Below are 18,473 nucleotides of genomic sequence, written 5' to 3' on the forward strand. Positions count from 1 at the left end.
AGATGAGTTGTTGTGGTAATATGGTGTTGAATGCAGAACTGAAGTCTATGAACAGCATTCTCACATATGAGTGTTTTTTTTTTGTCCAGGTGGGTGAGGGCTAGGTGGAGGGCAGAGTAGATTGCATCCTCTGTAGATCGTTTGGCTCGGTATGCAAACTGTAAGGGGTCCAGGGTGGGCGGTGGATTTGAGGTGTGGCATGACAAGGCGTCCAAAGCACTTCGTGATGATGGGTGTCAATGCCACAGGGCGGTAGTCATTGAAACAGGATGGAGCAAATTTCTTCAGCACAGGTACGGATTGTTCAGCGGATTGTATGGAGTGTGTGGGCCAATGAGCTATCCAGTAATATATACAGATCAGTGTTTTAGCCTAGGTGGTGTTTCTGTGTAGGCTCTCAGTTGTCCAGGTGGATTCAGTTGTCTAGGTGGTGTGTTTTTATGTGCTATTGTATCAATTGCATTTGATGTTTTTTTTTTTAACTATTATTTAACTTTGGATGGTGTTTTATGTATTAATTGTGCAACTAGTATTATTATGGTTTTAATTATTACTATGGATTTTAACTTTTGATGCGTGCTTTTATGTACTATTTGCACAATTTTTTTTATCACACAATAAAAGGTTATGTTACGTTATTACAAATAAAGACTACAATAACCACAATTCACCGCGAGCGCTTTGTGAAGAAGTCATCCGCATTTTTTCTGGATGATGTGCGCAGGAAAATAGGGCGTTTTGGAGACACCCTCATTCATTCGTTGAGAAAAATCTGCTCATAGAGACGCAGAGAGGAAGGAGCTGTGCAGCCACAGAGGAGCAGCTGAAGAGACGGAAAAAGGCGTTTTAACTTGTTTTGACACAGAAAGAAGCACACAGCGCGCGCACGCATCGACCTGCGCGTACAAAACATAAACTCTAAATCCGCATCGTTGGGACTGGTTCAGCAGATATCCAGCCTTTGGACCAGTTTGGTCGTGTACAGTGGATTTGGAGTACAAACAGAGACATTTGTTTTGCTTTTTGGCGACGCACGCCTCTATCGGCGGTGTTTTGTAGCAGCAGCGGCGGCAGCAGCAGCAGCGGGCTGTTTTCCTCCGAGTCATGGCCAAATTAATCCGAGCTCTGATCATGGGTCCACCAGGGTCGGGGAAAGGAACCATATCCAAACGGATTGCACAGAGTTTCGGCCTGGAGTATCTTTCCAGTGGCCACTATCTTCGACAGAGCATAACTGCAAATACAGGTAGGCTGCAGGAAACACACACACATACACTCATCCATGTTTCCTTGACATATGAGGACGTATGACAGAAATGTGAAAAATGGGAACATGCCTTTCCCAAGGTCCTAGAGGCATGAGAATCAACTCATTCAGACCCATGCTTACAGGAATATGTCCATCTGTTGAGTTTCTGGCTAGGGCTATATTTTGATCAAACCTTTTTTATGCTACATATGAGGACACTGACTTATAAGTAGAATAACATCACACTGAAAGTGTGTGAAAACTGTTGTTACCAAAATGGCCACTAGGAGGTGAAATTGAATATGAGCGAAATCAGTAAACAGACTTATTTTCCAAAAATTGTGATATTTTAGGACATTGGGGATTTTTGGTCTGGGAGCATGTTGGTGGGGGGTGTCTAGAATGCTTTAGAGTGCTCCGAAAAACGAAGACGTGGAAAATGTCACAGTTCTTCAGTGTCCTGATATTGAAGGTGTGTTATAAAAATGTCCTGAATTGTAATGAAAACAAGTGTACACACACACACACTGTTATAAAAACTCATGCAAGTTACAGCAAAACTGACAGATCTCATTTGATCTTGAACAAAATCAGATTCTGTCATATGATTGCATTTTTGTTTTTTTGCTTTCTAATATCACATGGATCCATTCCAGCTGCAGCCTCCAGTTTCCCCAAACCTTGCTTATTAAACTGCTGTGTCTTTATGGTTCCTGTTTACGTCCACCAGGAACCAGCTGGAATTAATTCTATTCCACCCCACTGATATTAATTTTTGCAGGATGCAGTAACTGGCTTTCGAGTTTGTTTTGGTTACTGAATTCAATAACGTGGTTATTCGAAGAAATATTTTCCACCAGACCCTCTTGTGAAACTTGAAGTTCTGTGGCTGTGCTGTTTGCTTGCTTATTTCTTCTGAAATAACAGTTGTAATCAGAATACATGAGGCGCGTTATAGTTATAGTGATATAGTTCTGGCAAATTAGTTAACCGATCTAAAACAACAAATTATAATGAGCGGTTTTATAATGATTAATTACCCGAGGCCATCAAATATGGCCATCGGGTATTGCAAAGGCTTTGCGTCTGTCTGTCTGTGCTCAGCATAAGTCCAGTCCTATGTCTGTCTGTCTGTGCTCAGCATAAGTATAGTCCTATGTCTGTCTGTCTGTGCTCAGCATAAGTCCAGTCCTATTACTCCCAGAGTCTTCAAATTTACAGGAAACATTCTTGGGACACAGACCTTAGACAAGTTTAACGATGGCTAACCCTGACCTATTTTAAGAGGTTAAAAAAGTTACATTCTGTTTCAGTCTGTTGTTTTTGAGTGACAGGTGTGACAGCCAATCAGAGTAGAGCTGCACTGTGATGTCAGTGGCTGCTCTCTCCAAAATCGCTTTGTTTTGTGTGTTTATATACATGTTTCTCATATATTATGTAAAAGCTAGCGAGAAATGAACACTTCTAAAACTGAAAACGCTGTTTTTGGAACCTAATAACACCTCTGAACTTATGAAAATTGTGGGCGATGTAGTAGAATGGGTTACACTAACTGCCAGAATGCTCGTAGCACGGGCCGAGGCGGAGGATTAGCAGCAATCTTCCATTCCAGCTTATTAATTAATCAAAAACCCAGACAGAGCTTTAATTCATTGAAAGCTTGACTCTTAGTCTTGTCCATCCAAATTGGAAGTCCCAAAAACCAGTTTTATTTGTTATTATCTATCATCCACCTGGTCGTTACTGTGAGTTTCTCTGTGAATTTTCAGACGTTTGTCTGACTTAGTGCTTAGCTCAGATAAGATAATTATAGTGGGCGATTTTAACATCCACACAGATGCTGAGAATGACAGCCTCAACACTGCATTTAATCTATTGTTAGACTCAATTGGCTTTACTCAAAATGTAAATGAGTCCACCCACCACTTTAATCATATCTTAGATCTTGTTCTGACTTATGGTATGGAAATTGAAGACTTAACAGTATTCCCTGAAAACTCCCTTCTGTCTGATCATTTCTTAATAACATTTACATTTACTCTGATGGACTACCCAGCAGTGGGGAATAAGTTTCATTACACTAGAAGTCTTTCAGAAAGCGCTGTAACTAGGTTTAAGGATATGATTCCTTCTTTATGTTCTCTAATGCCATATACCAACACAGTGCAGAGTAGCTACCTAAACTCTGTAAGTGAGATAGAGTATCTCATCAATAGTTTTACATCCTCATTGAAGACAACTTTGGATGCTGTAGCTCCTCTGAAAAAGAGAGCTTTAAATCAGAAGTGCCTGACTCCGTGGTATAACTCACAAACTCGTAGCTTAAAGCAGATAACCCGTAAGTTGGAGAGGAAATGGCGTCTCACTAATTTAGAAGATCTTCACTTAGCCTGGAAAAGAGTCTGTTGCTCTATAAAAAAGCCCTCCGTAAAGCTAGGACATCTTACTACTCATCACTAATTGAAGAAAATAAGAACAACCCCAGGTTTCTTTTCAGCACTGTAGCCAGGCTGACAAAGAGTCAGAGCTATATTGAGCCAAGTATTCCTTTAACTTTAACTAGTAATGACTTCATGACTTTCTTTGCTAATAAAATTTTAACTATTAGAGAAAAAATTACTCATAACCATCCCAAAGACGTATTGTTATCTTTGGCTGCTTTCAGTGATGCCGGTATTTGGTTAGACTCTTTCTCTCCGATTGTTCTGTCTGAGTTATTTTCATTAGTTACTTCATCCAAACCATCAACATGTCTATTAGACCCCATTCCTACCAGGCTGCTCAAGGAAGCCCTACCATTATTCAATGCTTCGATCTTAAATATGATCAATCTATCTTTATTAGTTGGCTATGTACCACAGGCTTTTAAGGTGGCAGTAATTAAACCATTACTTAAAAAGCCATCACTTGACCCAGCTATCTTAGCTAATTATAGGCCAATCTCCAACCTTCGTTTTCTCTCAAAAATTCTTGAAAGGGTAGTTGTAAAACAGCTAACTGATCATCTGCAGAGGAATGGTCTATTTGAAGAGTTTCAGTCAGGTTTTAGAATTCATCATAGTACAGAAACAGCATTAGTGAAGGTTACAAATGATTTTCTTATGGCCTCAGACAGTGGACTCATCTCTGTGCTTGTTCTGTTAGACCTCAGTGCTGCTTTTGATACTGTTGACCATAAAATTTTATTACAGAGATTAGAGCATGCCATAGGTATTAAAGGCACTGCGCTGCAGTGGTTTGAATCATATTTATCTAATAGATTACAATTTGTTCATGTAAGTGGGGAATCTTCTTCACAGACTAAGGTTAATTATGGAGTTCCACAAGGTTCTGTGCTAGGACCAATTTTATTCACTTATACATGCTTCCCTTAGGCAGTATTATTAGACGGCATTGCTTAAATTTTCATTGTTACACAGATGATACCCAGCTTTATCTATCCATGAAGCCAGAGGACACACACCAATTAGCTAAACTGCAGGATTGTCTTACAGACATAAAGACATGGATGACCTCTAATTTCCTGCTTTTAAACTCAGATAAAACTGAAGTTATTGTACTTGGCCCCACAAATCTTAGAAACATGGTGTCTAACCAGATCCTTACTCTGGATGGCATTACCCTGACCTCTAGTAATACTGTGAGAAATCTTGGAGTCATTTTTGATCAGGATATGTCATTCAAAGCGCATATTAAACAAATATGTAGGACTGCTTTTTTGCATTTACGCAATATCTCTAAAATTAGAAAGGTCTTGTCTCAGAGTGATGCTGAAAAACTAATTCATGCATTTATTTCCTCTAGGCTGGACTATTGTAATTCATTATTATCAGGTTGTCCTAAAAGTTCCCTGAAAAGCCTTCAGTTAATTCAAAATGCTGCAGCTAGAGTACTAACGGGGACTAGAAGGAGAGAGCATATCTCACCCATATTGACCTCTCTTCATTGGCTTCCTGTTAATTCTAGAATAGAATTTAAAATTCTTCTTCTTACTTATAAGGTTTTGAATAATCAGGTCCCATCTTATCTTAGGGACCTCATAGTACCATATCACCCCAATAGAGCACTTTGCTCTCAGACTGCAGGCTTACTTGTAGTTCCTAGGGTTTGTAAGAGTAGAATGGGAGGCAGAGCCTTCAGCTTTCAGGCTTCTCTCCTGTGGAACCAGCTTCCAATTCAGATCCGGGAGACAGACACCCTCTCTACTTTTAAGATTAGGCTTAAAACTTTCCTTTTTGCTAAAGCTTATAGTTAGGGCTGGATCAGGTGACCCTGAACCATCCCTTAGTTATGCTGCTATAGACTTAGACTGCTGGGGGGTTCCCATGATGCACTGAGTGTTTCTTTCTCTTTTTGCTCTGTATGCACCACTCTGCATTTAAGCATTAGATAGATAGATAGATATATACTTTTAATGTCCCCATGGGGAAATTTGTCTTGGACTTCTCAAAAATCATGACCCATACAAAGATACAGAACAAGACATAAACAGTTCATAACAATAAATAAATAAATACATAAATAGAGAATAAAAATAAATAAAAAACATACAAGTACTAAAACCTCCTAATGTGCCTGATTGTTAGCGGTGTTTATTATGATATTTAAGGGCTATGATTGATATAGGAACAAAAGAGTTCCTGTATCTATTCAGTCTGCAATGGGGGACTCTGAAACGCCGGCCCGATGGTAGCAACTCGTATTGCGTGTGCAGAACATGGGAGGAGTCAGAAAGAATTCTGTCCGCTTGCTTCATCACGCACTGATCAAAAATTGACTGAGGATTGTTATACTGTTTCAAACCAATGATTTTCATTGCTGTGAGAACAAGGTAGTTTAATTTTGATCTTAGGGACACAGGAAGGTTCCCAAACCAAGTGGTTATGCCATATCTTAGAATGCTTTCAAGAACTGCCTGATAAAACGGTAACATAATTTTTTGGTTGACTCCATGAAAACGCAAACGCCGTAGAAAATAGAGTCGTTGATTCAAGCGGGAACATAACCAGTCAACATGAGTGTTCCATGTAAGGGAACTGTCTATACAGACAACAAGATATTTGTACGATTGCACCTGTGTGATTGGTTGCTGGTGTATAATTACAGGGTTGTGATTGCCAACTAACTTTGGATCAAAAATGACTTCCTCTGTCTTTTTAACATTTAAAGTAAGGTAACTGGAATCACACCACTCAACAAACTGCCTCACCTCTGAATGATAGATATTCAAATCATCATTCTGTTGAAGTAAGCACAGAAGTGCTGAGTCATCTGAATATTTAAAAATATAGTTCCCAGGGTGCTTGGCTGAACCCTCATTAGTATATAAAGTAAAAAGGACAGGTGAGCTCACACATCCCTGTGGTGCTCCAGTACTGATGTCTTTGATTTGGGACAGGCTAGAATTTACCTTAACCTGCTGTGTTCTGTTTGACCATATAAGTGACGGGTTGACATCCAGCGCTTTAAGTTTCTGAATTAGTAAGTATGGCTGATGCGTATTAAAGGCGGAGCTGAAGTCAATAAAAAGTAATCGGGCATATGATGACTTGTCATCAAGATGTTTTAAAACAAGATGCATGGTGGTGGAAATCGCATCATCTGTGCATCGCCCTCGCCTGTAAGCAAACTCCACAGCATGTCTTTTTCCTGGTTCTCTCCCTCAGCCCCAACCAGTCCCAGCAGAAGACTGCCCCTCCCTGAGCCTGGTTCTGCTAGAGGTTTCTTCCTGTTAAAAGGGTTTTTTCCTTCCCACTGTCGCCAAGTGCTTGCTCACAGGAGGTTGTTTTGACCGTTGGGGTTTTTACGTAATTATTGTATGGCCTTGCCTTACAATATAAAGCGCCTTGGGGCAACTGTTTGTTGTGATTTGGCGCTATATAAATAAAATTGATTGATTGATTGATTGATTGATAGAATGGCACCTTAAATGTGGAATAGGGGTGTTACTGTCTTTAAACCTTCCAGCCTGCACTGCCCCTCTGATAGGGTCATTCCTGCTTCTGTCCATGCTCAGTACTTCCTTTAGAAAATTACAGCTCTGCTCCTTCCAGCTCCCCCTCCTGTTTTTGTCAGTGCCTTGGACTGTAAGGAGGATACAGCCATACGCTACACTACAGTCTTGCAAACTTTCCCTTTCACGCTTGTAGACACCCTTCTGTCATTTCTACCTCTTGTCTCCAGCCACTCTACCCCACCTACACTCTCTTCTTCCCCTGTCGACCACAGTAATGTCAAACGGAAAACTTCAAGTTTTGAAACTCATCCATCTTTAGTATTTTGACTCCTTGCAACCACACCCTTCCCCTGCCTCTCACTCACAAACATGCTTACTGTCGTGTTCCCTGAAGATACCTTGGCACTTGCACACATTTCATCACCGCACTGGCACGCAATCTGGTGTGGCAGTGAGTAAGCCCGTCGTAAACTGTGCGCGGCTGCATTGCGCAGTGAAAACTTTGAAATGTTCAAAACCTCTGGCATACATTCATTTCGTGACCTAGCCGTGACCATTACACAACCTATTTTAAAACACTGCATGTCATTGCATGTCAATGCATGTCATTGTGAGCAGGGCATCTGAACAACTATGACAAGATGTTACATCTGTAATAAACATAATTTTACAGATACATTATCTAATTAATAAAGAGGAATGAAAATTAACTCTTACCAATCCATTACAATATATATTATAAGTAATTACTTTTGAGACAAGATTCCAAATGCATTATCCACCATATAATGCACATGAGACAACCTGCAGCTGTAGATAATTTCTCTGTGATTCTGGGAGCGATGAAAGAATGGTTTCATCAGCAAAGTTCTGAGAGCAAATTCTCTCAGAACTCATCATCTTGATCATCGTTTGCTATGAAATGATTATTTTATCTAGCATGGCATCAAGCGGGACAAAGCGGGATGCATTGTCACGACGAATTGCACGGCAATGCGGGGATCAAACTCGTACAAGTGTCAAGGTGCCTTAACTTTAATTCCCCTTCTCTCCAGAGCATACATGCACCTCTCCAACTTTCTCTGTTCTGTCACTGAAGATCAGTGTTATCTGTGAACATTATATTGCAGAGACTTGTCATTCCACCGGTTCATCACCATTGCAAACAAGAAAGGACTCGGTGCTTGTCCTTGATGTAATTCCGTGCCCATCTTGAACTCATCTGTCATTGGTACCACAGACCTCACTGCTGACAGGCGCGTTTGTTAATCATGTCCTTGATTAAATACGTACAGAAGGTTCTGTTGTGCCTCCTTTTACTTGCAGTGAAATCAGACACACATTGTCTATATTTTGTTGTCTGTTGTCTCTCAGAGGCAGGTGTGCTGGTAAAGTCCTACGTAGAACGAGGGATGTTGGTGCCGGATCACATAATAAACAGACTCATGATTCCCCGACTGGAACAGCTGAGTGGACACAGCTGGCTGCTGGACGGTAAGAACCAGATGGCACATTTTTGTAAACCTCACATTTGCTCACACACAGCGTACTCACACATCAGTGTTGTACAAGATGTTTGATTTGCTGTACCTTGCTCAGCGGCTCTTTGACATGCATGAAGGACATGTCCACGATACCCTAAACTACAGCCAATTAAAAACCAGTCAGATTAAAATAAGAAGCCATGTGGCATACCCTAAAACCTACACTGAATCATGTTTCAGTTTTATTCTTATACAATTAAAGTGGAGGTTTCGAACTTCAGTTCCATTGCATCACCTGTGCTTTTATTTACAGGAGCTTATTTCTGCTTTGATGCTTTGTAGTGATGTAATATGAGTAACACTGCAGCACGACAGGTTGTCAGAACTGCTACCCGCCCCTCAAAGTTGATTGGTCATCCCACATGCCACCCAAAATCCATAAACTGTGCTAGAGAATGCTTCAAGTATTGATGTTGTGTGTATTTTCTTTATGAGAAATTTTGCTTATTTAGTGCCATGTACCTACTTTAATTGAGAGACCACTATTAAAAATATGCAGTTCTTTATCTTTCTACATAATATATAATTCTACAGCTAGCCAGGCCCCTGTAGTCGGTGCGGACCAAGGTAGCTTAGCCGCCGTTAGTTACTCCCTGGCAGATCCCGAGCAGCCGGGAAAGCAGGCTGACTGGGTGACTGTGAGGAGGAAGCGTAGCCCTAAACAGAAGCCCTGTGTACACCGCCAACCCGTTCACATCTCTAACCGTTTTTCCCCACTCAACGACACACCCGCCGAGGATCAAACTCTGGTTATTGGCGACTCTGTTTTGCGAAATGTGAAGTTAGCGACACCAGCAACCATAGTCAATTGTCTTCCGGGGGCCAGAGCAGGCGACATTGAAGGAAATTTGAAACTGCTGGCTAAGGCTAAGCGTAGATTTGGTAAGATTGTAATTCACGTCGGCAGTAATGACACCCGGTTACGCCAATCGGAGGTCACTAAAATTAACATTAAATCGGTGTGTAACTTTGCAAAAACAATGTCGGACTCTGTAGTTTTCTCTGGGCCCCTCCCCAATCAGACCGGGAGTGACATGTTTAGCCGCATGTTCTCCTTGAATTGCTGGCTGTCTGAGTGGTGTCCAAAAAATGAGGTGGGCTTCATAGATAATTGGCAAAGCTTCTGGGGAAAACCTGGTCTTGTTAGGAGAGACGGCATCCATCCCACTTTGGATGGAGCAGCTCTCATTTCTAGAAATCTGGCCAATTTTCTTAAATCCTCCAAACCGTGACTATCCAGGGTTGGGACCAGGAAGCAGAGTTGTAGTCTTACACACCTCTCTGCAGCTTCTCTCCCCCTGCCATCCCCTCATTACCCCATCCCCGTAGAGACGGTGCCTGCTCCCAGACTACCAATAACCAGCAAAAATCTATTTAAGCATAAAAATTCAAAAAGAAAAAATAATATAGCACCTTCAACTGCACCACAGACTAAAACAGTTAAATGTGGTCTATTAAACATTAGGTCTCTCTCTTCTAAGTCCCTGTTGGTAAATGATATAATAATTGATCAACATATTGATTTATTCTGCCTTACAAAAACCTGGTTACAGCAGGATGAATATGTTAGTTTAAATGAGTCAACACCCCCGAGTCACACTAACTGTCAGAATGCTCGAAGCACGGGCCGGGCCGGAGGATTAGCAGCAATCTTCCATTCCAGCTTATTAATTAATCAAAAACCCAGACAGAGCTTTAATTCATTTGAAAGCTTGACTCTTAGTCTTGTCCATCCAAATTGGAAGTCCCAAAAACCAGTTTATTTGTTATTATCTATCGTCCACCTGGTCGTTACTGTGAGTTTCTCTGTGAATTTTCAGACCTTTTGTCTGACTTAGTGCTTAGCTCAGATAAGATAATTATAGTGGGCGATTTTAACATCCACACAGATGCTGAGAATGACAGCCTCAACACTGCATTTAATCTATTATTAGACTCTATTGGCTTTGCTCAAAAAGTAAATGACTCCACCCACCACTTTAATCATATCTTAGATCTTGTTCTGACTTATGGTATGGAAATAGAAAACTTAACAGTATTCCCTGAAAACTCCCTTCTGTCTGATCATTTCTTAATAACATTTACATTTACTCTGATGGACTACCCAGCAGTGGGGAATAAGTTTCATTACACTAGAAGTCTTTCAGAAAGCGCTGTAACTAGGTTTAAGGATATGATTCCTTCTTTATGTTCTCTAATGCCATATACCAACACAGTGCAGAGTAGCTACCTAAACTCTGTAAGTGAGATAGAGTATCTCGTCAATAGTTTTACATCCTCATTGAAGACAACTTTGGATGCTGTAGCTCCTCTAAAAAAGAGAGCTTTAAATCAGAAGTGCCTGACTCCGTGGTATAACTCACAAACTCATAGCTTAAAGCAGATAACCCGTAAGTTGGAGAGGAAATGGCGTCTCACTAATTTAGAAGATCTTCACTTAGCCTGGAAAAAGTCTGTTGCTCTATAAAAAAGCCCTCCGTAAAGCTAGGACATCTTTCTACTCATCACTAATTGAAGAAAATAAGAACAACCCCAGGTTTCTTTTCAGCACTGTAGCCAGGCTGACAAAGAGTCAGAGCTCTATTGAGCTGAGTATTCCATTAACTTTAACTAGTAATGACTTCATGACTTTCTTATCGTATCGTTATCTTTGGCTGCTTTCAGTGATGCCGGTATTTGGTTAGACTCTTTCTCTCCGATTGTTCTGTCTGAGTTATTTTCATTAGTTACTTCATCCAAACCATCAACATGTTTATTAGACCCCATTCCTACCAGGCTGCTCAAGGAAGCCCTACCACTATTTAATGCTTCGATCTTAAATATGATCAATCTATCTTTGTTAGTTGGCTATGTACCACAGGCTTTTAAGGTGGCAGTAATTAAACCATTACTTAAAAAGCCATCACTTGACCCAGCTATCTTAGCTAATTATAGGCCAATCTCCAACCTTCGTTTTCTCTCAAAAATTCTTGAAAGGGTAGTTGTAAAACAGCTAACTGATCATCTGCAGAGGAATGGTCTATTTGAAGAGTTTCAGTCAGGTTTTAGAATTCATCATAGTACAGAAACAGCATTAATGAAGGTTACAAATGATTTTCTTATGGCCTCGGACAGTGGACTCATCTCTGTGCTTGTTCTGTTAGACCTCAGTGCTGCTTTTGATACTGTTGACCATAAAATTTTATTACAGAGATTAGAGCATGCCATAGGTATTAAAGGCACTGCGCTGCGGTGGTTTGAATCATATTTGTCTAATAGATTACAATTTGTTCATGTAAATGGGGAATCTTCTTCACAGACTAAAGTTAATTATGGAGTTCCACAAGGTTCTGTGCTAGGACCAATTTTATTCACTTTATACATGCTTCCCTTAGGCAGTATTATTAGACGGTATTGCTTAAATTTTCATTGTTACGCAGATGATACCCAGCTTTATCTATCCATGAAGCCAGAGGACTCACACCAATTAGCTAAACTGCAGGATTGTCTTACAGACATAAAGACATGGATGACCTCTAATTTCCTGCTTTTAAACTCAGATAAAACTGAAGTTATTGTACTTGGCCCCACAAATCTTAGAAACATGGTGTCTAACCAGATCCTTACTCTGGATGGCATTACCCTGACCTCTAGTAATACTGTGAGAAATCTTGGAGTCATTTTTGATCAGGATATGTCATTCAAAGCGCATATTAAACAAATATGTAGGACTGCTTTTTTGCATTTACGCAATATCTCTAAAATCAGAAAGGTCTTGTCTCAGAGTGATGCTGAAAAACTAATTCATGCATTTATTTCCTCTAGGCTGGACTATTGTAATTCATTATTATCAGGTTGTCCTAAAAGTTCCCTAAAAGCTAGAGTACTGATGGGGACTAGAAGGAGAGAGCATATCTCACCCATATTGGCCTCTCTTCATTGGCTTCCTGTTAATTCTAGAATAGAATTTAAAATTCTTCTTCTTACTTATAAGGTTTTGAATAATCAGGTCCCATCTTATCTTAGGGACCTCGTAGTACCATATCACCCCAATAGAGCGCTTCGCTCTCAGACTGCAGGCTTACTTGTAGTTCCTGGGGTTTGTAAGAGTAGAATGGGAGGCAGAGCCTTCAGCTTTCAGGCTCCTCTCCTGTGGAACCAGCTCCCAATTCAGATCAGGGAGACAGACACCCTCTCTACTTTTAAGATTAGGCTTAAAACTTTCCTTTTTGCTAAAGCTTATAGTTAGGGCTGGATCAGGTGACCCTGAACCATCCCTTAGTTATGCTGCTATAGACGTAGACTGCTGGGGGGTTCCCATGATGCACTGTTTCTTTCTCTTTTTGCTCTGTATGCACCACTCTGCATTTAATCATTAGTGATCGATCTCTGCTCCCCTCCACAGTATGTCTTTTTCCTGGTTCTCTCCCTCAGCCCCAACCAGTCCCAGCAGAAGACTGCCCCTCCCTGAGCCTGGTTCTGCTGGAGGTTTCTTCCTGTTAAAAGGGAGTTTTTCCTTCCCACTGTAGCCAAGTGCTTGCTCACAGGGGGTCGTTTTGACCGTTGGGGTTTTACATAATTATTGTATGGCCTTGCCTTACAATATAAAGCGCCTTGGGGCAACTGTTTGTTGTGATTTGGCGCTATATAAAAAAATTGATTGATTGATTTATCTGTGCCAAATTCATTCTTTCAGGCATGTATTGCAGTGGCAGCAAGTCTTTATGATACAGCACAGCATTAGTCATCTGCAGTCAGACATAATAGATGATGCATGAACTGGGTGTCATCTCTTACATGACTTGCAAATGTCAATGTTGCATGCAGAAAAAACCCCCCATCATACTAGTCATTATATTATACCACTTTTTTACCAGAAGTGGAGCAACTTTATTTTTATAAACTCTGTACTATATGCGATGGGAAAAAAAATCATTTTTGCCAGCAGCTAACATATGTGGGCAATTAGTAGTATACAAGGTGTTTTGACAAGTTACTGTAAAGTGTGTGTTGGTTTTTACAAATAAATCTCTATTTTTAAATATGTCATATTTTTTTTCATTTGTAAAAAAAAGAAAAAAAGGTAATTTGAAAACTGAAAATTCTGTTTAAGTGTGATTCAGCACGTATAGAGGGTTTTCAATCACGTGACCGATTTGCTGCAGGACAGGTGCCGTCTCCATTCTGGATTACAAGGAGGATGGCACGTGATAGAAAAATGGAGAGATTGTACGGTTATTACTATGCTTTAAATCCTCAAAATAAAGCTATTTATCATGATAGATGTGTAGCAGTTGGTTCAGTGGATCCGTATCTTATACCAGATAGTGAATTTAGCGGTGATGTAACGAACTGGCCGACAGTGTCACACTGCGATATTGTGAACTAGGAAGCTGCCGACCAGGTCAGCCTTGCCGACCTCCTGCAGAGCATCACAGCGGAGCTCTGAAAGCAGAGATCGGTCTTGAAGTCCTGAGTGATTTCTCTCACCAGGTGCTAGAAGGGCAGCTTGCGGATCAGCAGCTCGGTGCTCGAGGACCACAATGTAAATAAGCATCCGTATTGGAAGCGTTCTTGTGTTATCCTCTGCAGTATTTTTATGTATTCGTATATAATTTTATTGCAGAATAAAAGAAAATAAAATTCTGGGAGCAGTGGATTTCTGGTAGCGACAGATCTCTCTCAGCGCCACGGTGCCTTGAGGCTTCTTCACACCGACGTTGAAGCTACTGCGATTGTTCGCCAAATGCACGTATCTTATCACAGCGGCCACCGCGTCGTAATCCAGAATGGGCGCGGGACACAAAATGACCTGACCCTCTATAGCAAATGTGTGGCAATTGGTATTCACACTGCCATGAACACTGCCATCTACTGGATGGGAGTGTGAATACCAGTTGCCACACATTTGCTATACATGCTGCTGAATTACTTGAACAGAAGTTTCAGTTTTCAAATTGCCTTTTTTTTTACAAATGAAAAAAATGACATATTTACAAATACAGATTTATTTGTAAAAACCAATGCCAAGTAACTTGTGTGTTGGTTTTTATAAATCGACCAACCACTGATGACAGGAAGCTTCATTTTCCTGTAATGCCTTTTGGCATGTGTGTCTGTAAACACTAAAACTGTACAAATTAGTGCATTACTTTAAAACAAAAACATATAGCTGATATTTTCACTTTGTAAAAACGACAGAGGTGATGGTAATTTCAAAAATCTGTCCAGAATTAGTTTGTTTAAAATTTTAACCATAAGTCAAAACTGCGTTGCTGTGCATGACTCCTCCGACCCGTCTGCATGACCGTATGGCTATGAAAATAAATTCTCTTTTTTAAATTTTCTTCTTTTGTCTCTTGTAGCCAGGTCTCCTCTGCTGACAGAGGATTGAGCTCTACCTCTCATAGCTGTTTGTCTGCTCCAAAACACAGAACAGGCAGGAACTAAAACGTATGATTTCACACTTTACAAATGTTTTTAAATGTTAAGCTATATTCACTATGCTCACAAAAATATATTAGCAGTCTAAAAGTTATTGGAACTAAATTTAGCGGAAGTTAATTGGTCCATTGATGGTTTTCAAAGTTAGCTGAAAAAGTAATCAGCTAACAAAAAAGTTGCCTTTGCTAATTAGGGGTTAGCAGATTAGCAGAACTGTGCCCATCACTGAGACAGAATGCCAACAACAAGATTACAGACATATGCAGTTGTATTATCTGATCTTGTCTCATGCTCATGACAGACCTGATGATATCATCAGTACGTGCATTCATATGTCCAACCTGTATAACCATGAACTACCTCTGACTCCTCTGCTAATGATATATGAGGTCTGTTAGAAAAGTATCCGACCTTTTTATTTTTTTCCAAAACCATATGGATTTGAATCACGTGTGATTGCATCAGACAAGCTTGAACCTTCGTGCGCATGCGTGAGTTTTTTCACGCCTGTCGGTTGCGTCATTCGCCTGTGAGCAGGCTTTGTGTGAGCACTGGTCCACCCTCTCGTCGTTTTTTTATTGCGAATAAATGTCTGAACGATTTGGAGCTTTGCTGCATCAATTTTTTTCCAGAAACTGTGAGAGACCTCTAGGTGGACACCGTTCGGAAAATTAATATGGCTTTCAGGGACGATTTTATGGGGATTATACAGATTAAGGAGTGTTACTGCCACTTTAAGGACGGCCCACAACTGCTGAGAGCGTGGCACGCTCCCAGCGCCGATCGACAGGCTCAGACCCCGCTGAAACAACCAGATAATTTCCAACGTGAAGGCTTTGTTGATCCGGGACCTCGTCTAACTTTCACAAAAAGGCAGAAGGCGTGGACATCAGCACTTTTTCGGCACATTCCACTGTTACAGGAGTTTTTTTCATGGAAAGAAAAGCGGAGGGACGCGCCGCGGAGCAGCGCGCTCCCAGTGCCGATCGACAGACTCAGCTCCACCGCGACGTGCGGAACTCCTCCGCACGTCTGTCTTAATGTGCTGATGTCCACGTCTTTTCACAATTCCTGTGCTAGTCAGACGACATACCGGATCAAGACAGCGTCCAGTTTAGAAATGAACGGCACATTCCACTGTTACAGGAGTTTTTGTCATGGAAAGAGGAGCGGAATTCCGCGGTCGCGGTGGAGCTGCATGGCGCAAAGCAACGCCGTGATGAAGCCTTCCAGGACATGTTCGGGCATGTCCAGCTCATGCACAATCACAGTTGGTTAATCACACGACTGAAAAGCAACTGGAATCCATCTGAAATCCACCTGAAAGCCGTCCTGTGAGACCAACACGGAGGTGGTTTTGTGCCGCGTAATGAATGGCTCCGTGGTGCGTCCCTCCGCTTTTCTTTCCATTAAAAAAACTCCTGTAACAGTGGAATGTGCCAAAAAAGTGCTGATGTCCACGCCTTCTGCCTTTTTGTGAAAGTTAGACGAGGTCCCGGATCAACAAAGCCTTCACGTTGGAAATGATCTGGTTGTTTCAGCGGGGTCTGAGCCTGTCGATCAGCGCTGGGAGAGCGCCACGCTCTCAGCAGTTGTGGGCTGTCCTTAAAGCGGCAGTAACACTCCTTAATCTGTATAATCCCCATAAAATCGTCCCTGAAAGCCATATTAATTTTCCGAACGGTGTCCACCTGGAGGTCTCTCACAGTTTCTGGAAAAAACTGATGCAGCAAAGCTCCAAATCGTTCAGACATTTATTCGCAATAAAAAAACGACGAGATGGGTGGACCAGTGCTCACACAAAGCCTGCTCACAGGCAAATGACGCAACCGACAAGCGTGAAAAAACTCATGCATGCGCACGAAGGTTCAAGCTTGTCTGATGCAATCACACGTGATTCAAATCCATATGGTTTTTGAAAAAAAAAAAAAAAAAAGGTCGGATACTTTTCTAACAGACCTCGTATATTTGATTTAACCAGGTGAAAGCCTCATTGAGATTAAAAATCTCTCTTCCAAGAGTGACCTGGCCAAGAAGGCAGCACAACAGCATGGTCACAAAATACCACAATACAGAAAACAACTGTCATGCACAACAAATATACAATAAATAAATAAAGTAATAAAACAATATCATAACCTACGGCCAGCATGGGATACATGTACAGTTTGTAAAATTGCATTGTATTTGGCCAAGTCATTGACACGTATGCAACATAGTTATTGTTGTGGTGAAAGGACTACGTATTTGGAAAATTGGAACTATGCAGCTTTAGTCCAACATTACATCCTCCCAACTCTTGATATGAATAAACATTGCAAGAGGAAATTAACTGTGGGCTGCACTGGGAACACAGCCATAATCAGACAATGGAAAAAGATCCTACATATCTATAAAGTTCCATTACACAGCAATATATAATATAAACATATAGTACGAGGTCTATTAGATAATAAAACGACCCTTTTATTTTTTATTTTTTAACTATATGGATTTGAATGACGTGCGATTACACCAATCACGCTTGAACCCTCATGCGCATACGTGAGTTTTTTCACGCGTGTCGGTGACGTCATTTCCCTGTGGGCAGGCCTTGAGTGAGATGTTGTCCCGCCCTCTTGGTTGCATTCCTTTGTTTCACACGCTGCTCGAGACGGCGCGCGTTGCTTTATCAAAATTTTTTCTGGACCTGTGAGGAATATCCGAGTGGACACTATTCGAGAAATTAAGCTGGGCAGGACGTTGTGCAGCGCTTCCAGGCGCCGTCATCGGCCTGTTTCGACCTGAAAACATCCTAATTTAAGGCTTAATTCACCCAGGACGTCGTGAGAGAACAGAGAAGATTCAGAAGAGGCCGGCATGAGGACTTTATGCGGACATTCCACTGTTTAAGGACATTTTTTAATGAAAGACGTGCGCGCAAATTCGCTGAGTCGTTTCCGTGATGACTCGGCAAATCTGTGTGCGCCGCGACAGGAAAAACACCTCCGTGTTGAAAACCATTTGTAAAATTCAGGCGGCTTTTGATGGCTTTCAACAAGTGAATAACTGAGAAATTGTTTAACAGCTTGGGCATGTTCCAACTTGCCCGTTAAGGTTTCCAACGGAGGTGTTTTTCCTGTCGCGACCCCCCGCCGTCGGGTCCAGCCCGACATGTGACTCTGCCCGCACGTTCTTTCATTACAAAATGTCCGTTAACAATGAAATGTACGAATAAACTCCTCATGCCGACTTCTTCTGAAAGTTCTCTGTTCTCTGACGACTTCCTGGGTCAACAGAGCCTGAAATGTGGAAGTTTTCA

At 41.2% G+C, this 18,473-nt stretch overlaps 1 protein-coding gene across 1 annotated transcript in view; it reads left to right on the forward strand.

Annotated features, from left to right (window-relative positions):
• Window positions 1-910: 910 nt before the first annotated feature.
• LOC117518442 (adenylate kinase 4, mitochondrial-like) overlaps window positions 911-18,473 on the forward strand; it is a 48,113-nt gene continuing 30,550 nt past the window's right edge. Inside the window, exons 1-2 of the mRNA XM_034179563.1 lie at window positions 911-1,246; window positions 8,580-8,699. Coding sequence (XP_034035454.1) covers window positions 1,105-1,246; window positions 8,580-8,699 — 262 coding nt within the window. The 5' untranslated portion in view covers window positions 911-1,104. The remainder of the gene's footprint in view (window positions 1,247-8,579; window positions 8,700-18,473) is intronic.

This window comes from Thalassophryne amazonica, chromosome 10, assembly GCF_902500255.1.
Source record: "Thalassophryne amazonica chromosome 10, fThaAma1.1, whole genome shotgun sequence".
Lineage (NCBI taxonomy): Eukaryota > Metazoa > Chordata > Actinopteri > Batrachoidiformes > Batrachoididae > Thalassophryne > Thalassophryne amazonica.